This window comes from Aristolochia californica, unplaced genomic scaffold (genome assembly GCF_029961685.1).
Source record: "Aristolochia californica isolate CCGP_79_NKW_82.1479 unplaced genomic scaffold, dmAriCali1.0.hap1 SCAF_15, whole genome shotgun sequence".
Classification (NCBI taxonomy): domain Eukaryota; kingdom Viridiplantae; phylum Streptophyta; class Magnoliopsida; order Piperales; family Aristolochiaceae; genus Aristolochia; species Aristolochia californica.
The window spans coordinates 6109780-6122806 of NW_027181826.1; the positions used below are offsets into that span (position 1 = coordinate 6109780).

Consider the following 13027-nt stretch of genomic DNA (forward strand, 5'->3'; position numbering starts at 1 on the left):
TTAAAAAACCATCCAACTGGCAACCGACATTATACATCCGTCATTTAGAAACAACGCAATTTCTGAAAAATGCAGATAATTTCAACCACAAGACCTAGGTTTCTCCCCCAGGGGGAGGAAAACTCAAAAGAAAAGAAAGATAGCACTCACCGTGATTCTTAAGGTCTTCTTTATCTGCTTTTGTATCTGTAAATGTCCAAGAAAAATCAAACTAAATTGACTTTCACTGGTTTACATAAAAAGTAAACAAACATATAGATTAATCACTTTTAAAACAGTAATAGTAATATATATAGATAGAGAAGAAGGTAAGTTCTAACAATACAAAGGATAGTTGAGAGAAATCAAACCATTAGAGCTTTTTGGCTTAATAAGTGCTGAGCGCCCTGACTTGGCAGTCTTGTCGAGACTCTGATTTTTCATTAGAGCCTGCTGCTTCTTTACATTCTCCTCCGTGTATTTTAACAACCGATCCATAGGAACCCATTCATCCCAGCTGTTAATTGCAAAAAATTTATAGAATGTAAGAAACCTTCCTGATGTTCTTTACATGCATTTAAGCCAGAAAAGAGGAAAGACTACTCCATTGCACATTATATGTGTTGAAGAGCAAATATGGAAGAGTCATAAATGACTCTTTCAATAAGAAGTCTTACAGAGCCAAAATTATTATGCAAGCAGGTCTCACAGAAGAGTTTCAGTTTAAAGGTGTTTTAGTTATGTTAGTCATGTATCTCAGATGAATTGGCCAAGTCTTGGGTCTCCCAACAGTGAGGATTGTGAGATGAGCGAAACCATGACCCCCCCCCTTTGGGACCCCTCCGAAATCCACCCCCACCCACAAACCCCCATTCTGGCCCATCTCTTCAAGTAGAGAGGAGCTCAGAGCGTTGGAGCGAACCGATCCACTGCAGCAGCAGCAGCAGAAACAGTCTGCACCGACAGCAAAGGTCCCCCCACTCGAAGACCATAGAAAACGAGTCAAGATGGCAAACGGTCGCCAGCCGAACTTCAAGAAGAAGGATCAGAATGGAGAATCAGGAGGAGATGCAATTCAAAAATGGCAAAGGATGTATCTCCATCCAAACATAAACAAATAGAAACGGATCTTTTCTCCGCATCACATCTAGTTCGGGATCAAAAAAGTCTTTCATCTCCATACCCAACAAGCGGTGGAAGCTTTCGGAATATTACTAGAAAGCGTATGTAGCAGCAAGATGGGAAGAAGCCATGGAAGATCTCTCTTCACTAGAGAGATGGAATTCCAGATGCACACACAATATCATGGAGGAAAGCTGGAATGTTCCATCACACAAAGAAGGGGAAATACAATCATGGGGATGATCTTCCTCCCCCAAAACCCCCAATCTGGTATGGGTTGGAAGAACTTCCGGAGCTTGATTTTTCAACTCTCTCAGAAAACGGAAACAATCAAACTCTCCGCTCTCCCTCAACAACAAAAATCCGATACCACACCCATTGATATCACCCTCCAGGAAAAGGCGCTCCTCAAAAAAATTCCCACTGCCACAAACCCCTCCGCACCGTCCTCGAAAAACACAGTTCCCATCCCAACCAACTGTTCCCCACAGGAAAACGCATTGCCGAATCCCCAACCACGAAAATCTCTAAATAGCCCAAGAACAAACAAAATACTTCCGCCCCTCCCAACCTCAAAATTTAATCAACACAAGAACCACATCTCTCTATTTCTTCCCGGTCAAACCCTAAAAGATGGAAAGAAGCACCTATCACGGCGGAAATCATCACAGCCCACCCAGATTTCAACACTGCAAATCAGATTGAGGACTGGATTAGAGAAAAACTCCGGAGGCCTTTGGACATCATGCACATTCAAGCCAAACTTTGGTTGTTGGTTCCCAAAACGCAAGAAGACAAAGATGCGTTGTTCTGTTTAAAAAATGAGACTGAATCCCCAATTTTGCGTATGACTCGTTGGACTACTGGCCTCACCATGGTCGGACAATGGGTTATTGCTCGAGGCATTCCACCGGAGCTCTAATGTCGACATACTCTGGACAGCCTGGCTAACATCTATGGAGAGCTCGCCTGGGCTGAAGAAAAATCTACAGAACAGCTTGTGGAAAAAAATTTCATTAAGCCAAAAATTCATGTAAGTGGTTCACATCTCATTGAACTCCATTCCAGAGAACTATCTGCTTGGGTCATTCTGGAGTTCGGGGAGATGCCCTATCTTCCCTCCAAGAACCATGACTCACAAGCTTCTGAGTTGAACCCAACTCAGCATTTTGAATCGCCGAATACTAAGTCAAATCGGTTTCGAGATTGCCCCGAGTCACGCCCAATGGAAACCAGGCCAACTCAGGGCAAAACCTTGAAAATAACCCAAGGAACCCTCCCGAAGAAAAATCTTTTTTCTCGAAAATCCAGAAATCTCGGAAATCCAAAATGTTAACTTACACGTCACCTCATCGCCCCAAAAACCCTCATTACCTTCCCTCGACATTCCCACCACTCCGCCTCGTGCAAATCCAGAAATTCTGGAAACCCAAAATGCTAATCCACATGTCACCTCACCGCCCCTCAAAATCTCATCACCGTCTCTCGATATTCCCACCCTCTCGCCCTTTCAAAATCTAGAAATCCCAGAAATCCAAAATGTCAACCAAGACGTGACCTCCCCGCCCCACAAAATCTCATCACCGTCCCTCGACATTCCCTCCCCTCCGCTAGGTCAAAATTCAGAAATCCCAAAAAACCAAAATGATAATACAAACGTCACCTCACCATCCCTCGACATTTCAACCTTTTCTCCTTTCTGTTTCAAAAATTCCTGGACCTTTCTAGAGGTTTTCAACTCTTCCCTTCCGGTCTGGTGGCAAGAACTAGAGCATCATCCCAACCCGGGCTGGGAGCTTCCCCTTACATTAAAAGCCCTGAAGGCGAAGATTCGCTTATCGTCCATCACTCATCGTGCTGCTGCTTCTCAGAAGGACTCGGTTCGTCGTCGTATCTCGGAGCACGACCTACTCGAAGAACAAAGGTCAATCTCTTCCTCTTATTTACTTCTTAGAGGTCATTTAAATTCAGACCTTTCAAATCTACTTCGTTGTGAAATTGTCCGTTGGAAACAACGGGCTAGATTTCATTAGATGGCCAAGGGGAATGGAAATACGAAGTTTTTCCATGTTATTGCCTCTGCTAGGAGGAGGTTAACATATCACTTCCCTCTGTCACGAAGACCAAGTGATCATGGATAGCCCCACCATCTCTAATATTCTTGTGAAGTTTTTCTCTGAGATGTATTCAGAAGAGCGCTTTAATCGGCCAAATTGCCTCGGCACGACTATTTGCGAGTCTCTTCGTTAGAGACGTTTGATCTAGAAAAGCCTTTCAGCACAGAAGAAATCGATTTGGCAGCCTGGGGGCTTCCAAAAGACAAAGCTCCTGGGCCGGATGGTTTTAATGGTGAGTTTTACTGCAAATTTTGGGATACCATCAAATCAGATGTATATGCGTTTGTCCAAAATTTCTACCAAGTCAACATCACCCATAAAGCTGTAGGGGCTTCTTTCATTGCTCTAATCCCAAAAAAATCCTCCTCTTACCTTCCCCCAAGACTTTAGACAATCAGTCTCACCACTAGTTACTATAAAATCATTGCCCATCTGCTTGCAAACGTCTTAGGATCCACCTCTCCAAAATCACAAGTTCTTGTCAAAGTGCTTTTATCCGTGATAGGAATATTTTGGACTCCTCCATGGCTGCCCATGAACTCCTAGACTCCTTCAAAAAATCAAATCGGCCCAGATTCGTCCTAAAAATAGACTTTGAAGAGGCTTTTGACAGAGCAAACTAGAAATTAATTGATTACCTTTTCGATAGAATGGGTTTTGGGACTCGGTGGAAATTTTGGATGAGAAGTTGTATCTCGATTGCATCATATTCTGTTCTGGTAAATGAAAAGCCTTGAGGTTACTTCAAAGCTACAAGAGGAATCAAACAAGGTGACCCTCTGTCCCCTTTCCTCTTCACTCTCATCGGGGAACATCTTGCCTCTATGGTCCGGTTTGCTAAAAGAACGGGTTGGCTTAATCCTGTCTTTGACGACCCTAACCAAGATACTCCGCTATTGCAGTACGCTAATGATATTATTCTCTTCAGAGAAGGTACTTTGAGTCAGATCTCCCACTTGAAAGCTCTACTCAACCTTTTTGAGCTGTCTTCTGGACAAAAGGTAAGCTGGGACAAATCATCTAGTTTTGGCTTCAATATTGATTCTTCGGTTCTTTGCCTCCCCTCCGGGCACATATTTGGGACCTCCTCTTTCCCCTGTTTTACCTTCAAAATCTTCTTGGCACCCAGTCATTGAGCATGTTGAAGGTAGACTTGCCTCCTGGAGGGGAAATTTTTTGTCCAAAGCTTGTAAACTTATTCTTATTAAGTCTTGTCTCCATGGTATACCGTCTTATTTTCTATCTTTGTACCGATGCCCTGCTTCTGTCGGAAATAGAATTGAGTTCTTAAAAAGAAGATTTTTATGGGGTGGGCAAAATGGGAAAAGAAAATACTGCCTAGTGAAATGGGCTGATGTTTGTAAACCTCTTGTTAAGGGTTGTCTTGGGATTCGGGACACTGCAACAACAAATTCCGCTTTGCTTATGAAGTGGATCCGGAAATTTAATATGAACTTGTCATTGATTTGGCGGAACATTGTGGCGGCCAAAGCAAAAAAGTTTTCTAGATGGTGGACAGAAGGAGGAAGGTATAACAAATTATCTCCTGTGTCTGCCTGCTTTCAAAAACGCCGTCAAGCGTTACAATGGATCCGATAGCCAGACAAAATTCTGGACAAACTGGTGGGTGGGTCCAAGTAGTTTCAATACCAGCCATGGTCAAATCTTCTCTCTAGCCAAAAACAAAGAGGCGGCTATATCTACGGTTGAGCAGAATTCTGGTGAGTGGAATTCAAACCTCTGAAGGGCGCTGACGGATGATGAAGCCCTTGAAGTTGCTGATCTCGTCAAGAGTTTATCGACTGTTTGTATTAGAAATGCTCCAAACATACTAATCTGGAATCCATGTCCCAAAGGTGTGTTTTCTACTTCAATTGCCTATAATTCTCTTCTCTCTCCCCCCTCTACTCAATCATGTCATCCATCTGCCATTGTGTGGTCTTTACTCGTGCCTCTGAGAGCAAAGTTTTTCATCTAGACAGCATGTCATAACAAAATCCTGACATCTAATTCGTTAATGCGTCGGGGAACGCATGTTCTAGATCCCCTGTGCCCGTTTTGCCAGACCTCCCCTAAAACTGCAGACCATATTTTGTTGCATTGTGATAATGATCATTATGTTTGGATTAGATGTTAAGCACCTAGCCAATACTACCCAAAAGACCGGCTAGTCAGAAGCTAAAGACATAGGTACTTAACCCAGGACCATAACATCACACCCACCGTCGCGAGGCTGACGCCCACGGCGGCCTACACTGGAGACGGCCCACTTCTGACGACAGCCCACTCTAGCGACGGCCCTAAGGTGCGGGAACACACTCAGGTCGCCCCTTCCGCTTATAGCGATGGCCCATGGTGCGGGAACACACTCTGGTCGTCCCTTCCGCTAGGTCACCCCCTCCGCCCAAGGCTACACACTCCACACGCCGCTTACAGCACACGGGAATCGAACCCACGACGTAGCCCTAGCTCTGATACCAAATGTTAAGCACCTAGCCAATACTACCCAAAAAATCGGCCTGTCAGGAGCGAAAGACATAGGTACTTAACCCAGGACCATAACACCAGACTCATCAGCAAAATTGGTCTACAATATTGTCCCTCTCAAAATCTCACATCTACTATACACCCGGTCACAAACACCCACCTCCCAAAGCTCGGAAAGTTATTAATCTCATGCTGCGTTGGTCACATCGTTTGGGCTCTATGGAATGAAAGGAATAACAGGAAGTTCACTAGAAAATCTCTTCCAAATAATATTCTAAGCAACAGAATTGTTGGGCAAGTTACCTTCTGGATTCTTATGCGAAAATAATTTAAAAATCTCAAAGGAGTAAACTTACGAGGAAATTGGCAACTTGTAGCAGCAATGTCTCACCTTCCCCGCCCTCCGCCATGAAAACTTGGTCTCCTCCTCCGGTAGGCCATTTCAAATTAAATTTTAATGGAAGCGCTTTAGGTTGTCCTGGCCCTACAGGATATGGAGGGATTATCCATGACAATAAAGGAAACCTTCTCTTTTCTTTTCCCAGGCCAATTGGTGAAACAGACTCGACAATTGCCAAGTATCTGGTTTATTTAATGGATTAAATCTTTTCTATCAACGGCTGGTAGGTCCTCCTTACGTCGAAGGCCATTCGAAAGTTGTCATCAATTGGTGTAAGAAGTCTTGCAAACCTCCTTGACGACACTGGGATCTTTTTGAGGATATATGTAATTTAATTTCTCGATTACAATGTAGTTAGAATTATATTCCTAGATCTGCTAATCACTTAGCAAATAATCAGGCTAAATTAGGTGTTTTCCTTCAACATCTTGTTGAGGAGGAAAGCTTTGTACAGTAAGGTACATATATTTATTTTTTCAGTAATACATTCACACCATTCTCTCAAAAAAAAAAAAAAAAAAAAGTTATGTGAGTCTTCTATTTATGTTGAGTTATTTAATTATGCTAGGACTTATCTTTAAGTGTAAGGGTTTGGGTATAATTGAGACAAGGGTAGTTTAATTGTAATTGGACTCTACTACTTTCCTCTATTATAAATAGGGGTTCATGTACTCTAATTACAACAAGTCAATGAAGTTTTTCTCTTTTTCATAAATTCAACATGGTATTAGAGTAGGTTTATGAGTTGACTCAGTCAACCTACAGAAATGATGTGATCATTTTTATCTATTATCTCTAGCATTTTAGGTTCGAATCTATTTTTTTTCTCTCTTTTCAGTCCCTATACTTGTTGTTTGCTTTGTGTTTTCACCTCTATACTAAGTTTTTCATATTGCATATTATATATTAACGGAAAGATATTCTAGTCTACTTTCCAACTCAAAATGAATTTTGGTAATCAGAGTTTTCTACAAAAAGAAATCGATATTTTTTATACGGAGATATTGATCTTGGAAGAGTCGATGATTATGCTAGCAAAAGGAGAAAGAGTACGTAATTCGGCCAGATTACATAGACCGAAATCTATCAGATTATTTATCTCAAAAGAAGTATATTTTATGAAGACAAGTTATACTTTCTTTGGTTTGGTCTTAAGAATGTTGGTTTTAAGAATGAGTGATTGCCCTTCTTCGACCTTACTACCCAACCGGAGAGCAGACAGCTAATGCGTTCCACTTATTGAACAAGTTCTATGGTTGGTCTGTGACCCCTGGATGCCGAAGGCGTCCTTGGGGTGATCTCGTAGTTCCTACAGGGTGGAGACAATGGGGTCGGTCCATGGGTTTTCGATGAAAGGTATTTAAGTCTAGTTTCATAAGGAGAACAATTCATGTCAATTTGATCTATATTTAAGGATATATTCGCATTGGAAGAATCAAAGATCATGTTGGTATCCTGTTGCCTTCAAAAATCCGAATTTAAGACAAATTTTTTGTGTCACTTTTTTGAGTTGTTGTCATTGATCAATAATATCAGGAAAATATCTCACTTACCCCTTTTGTAGGTTACCTTTCTCCTACCATCCCTTTGGGCCAATCTCTTATGTGTTCCTTCGACTGGTTTACCTTTTTATATATATGGTTGTTTTTAAGTCCATTGAGACTTTTTATTGGTACCCTTGGGTTTTTTATCATTGTCTTGTGAATAATAAGCATTACCCACATTAGTGATTATTGTCACTATTTTTGTTTGAAATCCTTTGACGTTGGTTTCGACTTATGTTTTATCACCCATTTTTACCTTTTAAAAGTTTGTGTCCAGTTTTGTACTTATCCTTAGGATACCGTAATGGAAGAGATTATTACTGCATCTACGTTATTTGTTTCAAGCTGACATCACTACCATTACCTCCCAGCTTGAGGGGGAGAAATATAAGAAGAAATACAAGAAAGAGGTATTTTATTCCATATGTTGTGGTAATTTTTATGTGACCAAAATATTCAAGAAAGGGGGAGCACAAAATATGTTGTATTTGTGAAGATTATTGTTCGGCAAAAGAAAATTGAAGACTAAGAATCCTTTTCATTGCAAGTTGAAGTTATAAACTTCAGCTTGAGGGGGAGTGTTGAAGAGTAAATACAAAAGAGTCTTACATGACTCTCACAATAAGAAGTCTTACAAAGCCAAAATTATTATGCAAACAGACCTCACAAAAGAGTTTCTTTTTTTTTTTTTAAATGATGTTGTTGTTGTTAAGACAAAAGCTCAAAAGAGCAATTTACAAAGGAGGGAAGCCTTCCCAAATAATGAGAGATTGTTGGGAAGTTCCAAATTTTTCCAATTTATCAGCCAAAGAGTTGGCTGATTTAGGAATGAGATTCCAATTACAATGAGTAGAAGATACAATGTCAGCAATACTATCAGTGATGGACCAGTGGTGCCAAGGGGAGGAGCTATCTTTGGAATACCAACTAATAACAGTCTTTGAGTCACCTTCCATGATTAACTTGCCATGGAGACGATCCCTGAAGATTTGGAAGCCGAACAGCAGAGCACTAACTTCAGTAGTATTAGAATCGACAATGCCCACCGAACCAGCATAAGAAAGAATAGGGTCTCCATTGTGACCTCTGAACACATTGCCTGCTCCAACCGGCCCAGGACAACCAATAGCATTACCATCAAAATTCAGATTACTGCAGTCGCAAGGGGGAGGATTCCAGGTGGCCATACTCGGAGTTCTGCAAGGGCTAAACATATGAGTGATCAAATTCCAATTTTCCCGAAGTGGAACACCCGATAGAGTGGCAAAATCATTCCTTGTATGAAGCCAGCTCGAGATGAGCCCAACGGCATGAAAAGTCGTGTTGTTCAGGGTACTAGCTTTGGAGTTGAATCTCCGATTGTTCCTCTCAAGCCAAATGCACCATTGAATATATGCAAGACAGGCCAAAAGTATTAACTTGCCCAGTCGAGGAAGGTGAATCCCTCGAACCATCTAAAAGGTGCCAGAGAGGTCCTGATGTAGCCCCACTTGGAGCCCAATCTTCTGAAAAATCTTCATCCAGACTTGCCACGGAAATCCACAGTGTAAGAGGACATGGACTATCTCATCGCACTCACAACAAAGGGGACAAGAAAGATCAGGGGCGGTGAAGCCTCTTCTATGAAGGGTGTCCAAAGTAAGAGAAGAGTTTCATTTTAAAGGTGTTTTAGTTAGGTTAGTCTTCTATTTATGTTGAGTTATTTAATTATGCTAGGACTTATCTTTAAGTGTTAAAAGTTTAGGTGTAATTGGGACAAGGGTAGCTTAATTATAATTGGACTCTACTACCTTCCTCTATTATAAATAAGGATTCATGAACTTTGATTACATCAAGTCAATGAAGTTTTTCTCTTTTCCATAAATTCAACAATATGATTGTAATGTGACAACCAAAGCCATTGCATTTATGCCCCACAATTGTGCCGCATTTATTGAGAGTTCTTTTTTTTTTGGAAAAGGGTGATAGCTTTATAGCAATTTGTTGAAAAAATATATGAGCTATAATTTACAAGCACAAGAATTGAGAAAATCACAGTGGCAGGGATCTACCAAGAGCAAGGTGCTCACAGGAGACCCCTTCTTTAGATAAAAGTCTGAGAGGCTATTGGTGAATCTTGGAACATGCTTCCAATCTATTGTCTTAGCCGAAGAGGAGTCAGATATTTCATCAAAAAAGTATCTTAGTCTCCAGGGTATCTTAAACCTGAAGTAAAGATCTACTAGATAGCGGTACAAACTACCTACTTCAACTTAAGTGGTTGTAACGGTCATCCTCAAAATTTTCAAATTCAGATTAATGCATGTGTTTCACATGACACATCTAAGAGGCAAATAGATTAACTAAGCTATAAAACAATGCAACTTTCAGCTTCTTCTTTTAATAGTGAATAATTTTCAAGGAATTTTTTGAAAAATGTAAGGTCAAATGAACCCCTTGAGGGAAAACAAAAACCAAGTTTAGCATCACTCTACTTGTTGGTATGCCTTCCCACAAATAATCCTAAACAAGAAGAGCTGATTAAGTGTCAAGTACGAAGCAAAGAATTCCTCCCCAAGAAATTAACTTGCAAGAGGTACTCACTTTTTGTTCCAACCCTGTGAAGAAGAAAAGCAAAGATCACTAACATAGGAGACAACCTAAGATGAGACACAGAAGGGGAGTTTAATACTTTTTTTTTTGATAAAAGTGATCAGGGAAGTTTAATACTTACAAGATAATGAACGAAGAATCTCCATTCCTTCTTCCTGGAGTCAACTTTCTGAATCTTTATAAAGAAGCAGTAAAATAAGTCAGAGTCAGCAAAGAGAATTTTGTAAATGGAAGTTTCAGAAAATAATCTAATACCATACAGACAAATCCAAGAAGCATGTCATATCAAGTAATAAAAACAATGGAAGTATCAGAAAATAATCTAGTATCATCCAGATGAAGCCCAGAAGCATGCTATATTAAGCAATGCCAAACAAATCCATCTTAGTTAATCAGATAGAAAACAAACTTTACAGGCTATAGTTAAAAAAGAAAATTGTCAAGCAAGTATGTGAAATGCACGAAGACAGTCAGCAGAAGCCAATGCTGCAATTAGCTAATCTTGGCAACCTAACAAGTAAAATTTGATCCATGTCATTATTCTGTCTGATGCTTGGCTACATATTTCATGACCTCGACCATCTGCCAAGTCTATCATCAAAGGGACAATTAAATGTCAGTGGCCTTCCTCTTGTATTCAGGAATAGAACCCTTCTTGCTCCTTTCAATTTTTGCATCTCCTCAGAGGACAATCACATACTCTACTTCTTTGGCTTAAAACATACATTGATCACTTCTCTGAACCCCTATTGTTGAGGGCAATTCAACAGTTGTCATCAACTAAGTTTGGAAAAAGAAATTTCCTCTTTGGCTCCTCTTTCAAATTTATGATGAGATTGAGGATATGGATTGAGCCTATGGCTCGATGGCCACACCAGGTTTTCAACTGAGTTTTTGGGTTTTAATCTCACCAGGAGAAAGGGGTCTAGTATATATATAATCAACATCCTCTTATTACAAAGGCAAACTACCATGATGATTCCTGGCTAACTGTACTGGTTTTGATCAACCTCTTATTGTGGACCCAGCTTCTAATTAATTTGCCCTTTTGGCTTTTTTTCTTTGTTGATGCAGTTCCATGTTTTCTTGGCCGAGTTCAGAAAAAAATTTGACCAGTTTAGACCATGAAATCCTCTTCCGTACTTTTACTTCTAAGAGAAATATCTTTCTCATTGTGCTCAAAGGAAAGAAAATCTGATAGGTGCCAAGATTAATGCAACTTTGGCAATTCTGATAGGTGCCAAAATCAATTCAACTTCAGCAAAAAAAAAAAAAAAAAATCACGAAAAAATTACAATATAGTTAGGGTAAAGTGAAAGTAGACACTAGAAATGGTGATATCTTCACTTTTTTACTGGAGTGAGAGTGGCAAGTGCGTAACCTCATGCCTTTTAAAAGTCAGTTCCATTTCACTCGCAAGTGTTTCTTCCTTAGTCTCGCTTCTCATCATGCCCATGTCCAAATACGACTCATACTTCACATGATCCGCTTGATCTCACTCTAAAATTGAGATGTGCAGTTTTTTCTCCACGTAGTTTGGTATCGTTAGCATATAGGGCATTTCTTAACGATCACTTGTTTACGATCTGACAAACCTGCTTCCAGTATTAGTTTAGTGAGAATCGTTTACAGAACTAGGATTGATTTCCTCACATACTACCGACTGGCATTTCCCCCAGGTTTCAGCCCCGACCAATCGAGACATCTATCCCATAATATGACATATATGAAAAAGGGAAAAAGAAGAAAATTTAGGCACATAATGTGACAGATAGAAACCTTGGCTTCGTAGATAAGAGGACCGTGGTAAGCGAGCACCCTATCGCCTTCAGAGAAGGAGCAACGATCGGGAGAAGCCGAGTTCCGGGCATTCGTATCAGCCCCATCGTCATCTTTGTTGGAATTCCCCATTTCCTCCTCTCCTTAATCGTTTTTGTCTCTCTCCGCTTTCAAACCAAGGGACTGCCGCTTTAATTCCTTCCTCGCTCACCGAAAAGTTATCCTCTTGTTTATTCCTAGGCACTTCCGGTCTTCGAAATTACCAAGACAGTAACCTAGCCTTGATCGCACGGGAAGATAGACGTCTTAGAAAATGTTTTTGGTCAGGACCGTTTGCTCCATGATGGAAAACAACCAGACAAAGAAATTCTTAATTATTTCTATTATATTTTAATTAAAAATTAACCATTTTTTCTTATATTTATGACCTTAATTGGAAGCAATAGAAAATTAATTGTAGCATCTGTATTCACCAAGATGGCTCTTAGAAAAGTTTTTAGTTAGGACCGTTTGCTCCATGTTGGAAAATAAATGTATAAAAAAAATCTTAATTATTTTTATTAGAATTTTAATTAAAAATAATCAATTTTTCATATTTATGCTCCTAATAGGAAAAAATAAAAAATTAATTATACATTTATATTTACCAAGAGAGTAACCCAGCCTTTGATTAGTTGTAAAGCAATATTCACAATTGATCAACCAAGAACCCACATGTCAAGAGCCTGATAAGATGTGTGCATGATAGTTTCTCATCATCACTCAAGATGGCACTTAGAAAATCCTTTAATTCGGGATTATTTGCACCATTATGGAAAATAAAATGATAAATTTTATTTTAATATATTCTATTAAAACTTTGATTTAAAATTAATCAATTTTTATTATGTTTATGTCTTTAATAGGAATAAGAAAAAATTAACTATGATATTTTTGTTTATACTAGAAACGAAAAATAATTTATAAAAAAAATATTATTAGACCAATGAGTCAAATCATATTGGTCT

The 13027-nt window shown here is 39.7% G+C and overlaps 1 protein-coding gene across 1 annotated transcript in view; it reads right to left on the reverse strand.

Annotated features, from left to right (window-relative positions):
* The window catches only part of LOC137951834 (protein MRG1-like), a 41550-nt gene extending 29330 nt beyond the window's left edge, over nucleotides 1-12220 (reverse strand). The window contains exons 1-5 of the mRNA XM_068798774.1: nucleotides 12021-12220; nucleotides 10363-10416; nucleotides 10233-10246; nucleotides 351-496; nucleotides 151-186 (exon numbers count right to left, since the gene is read on the reverse strand). Coding sequence (XP_068654875.1) covers nucleotides 151-186; nucleotides 351-496; nucleotides 10233-10246; nucleotides 10363-10416; nucleotides 12021-12152 — 382 coding nt within the window. The 5' untranslated portion in view covers nucleotides 12153-12220. The remainder of the gene's footprint in view (nucleotides 1-150; nucleotides 187-350; nucleotides 497-10232; nucleotides 10247-10362; nucleotides 10417-12020) is intronic.
* Between the last annotated feature and the right edge of the window lie 807 nt (nucleotides 12221-13027).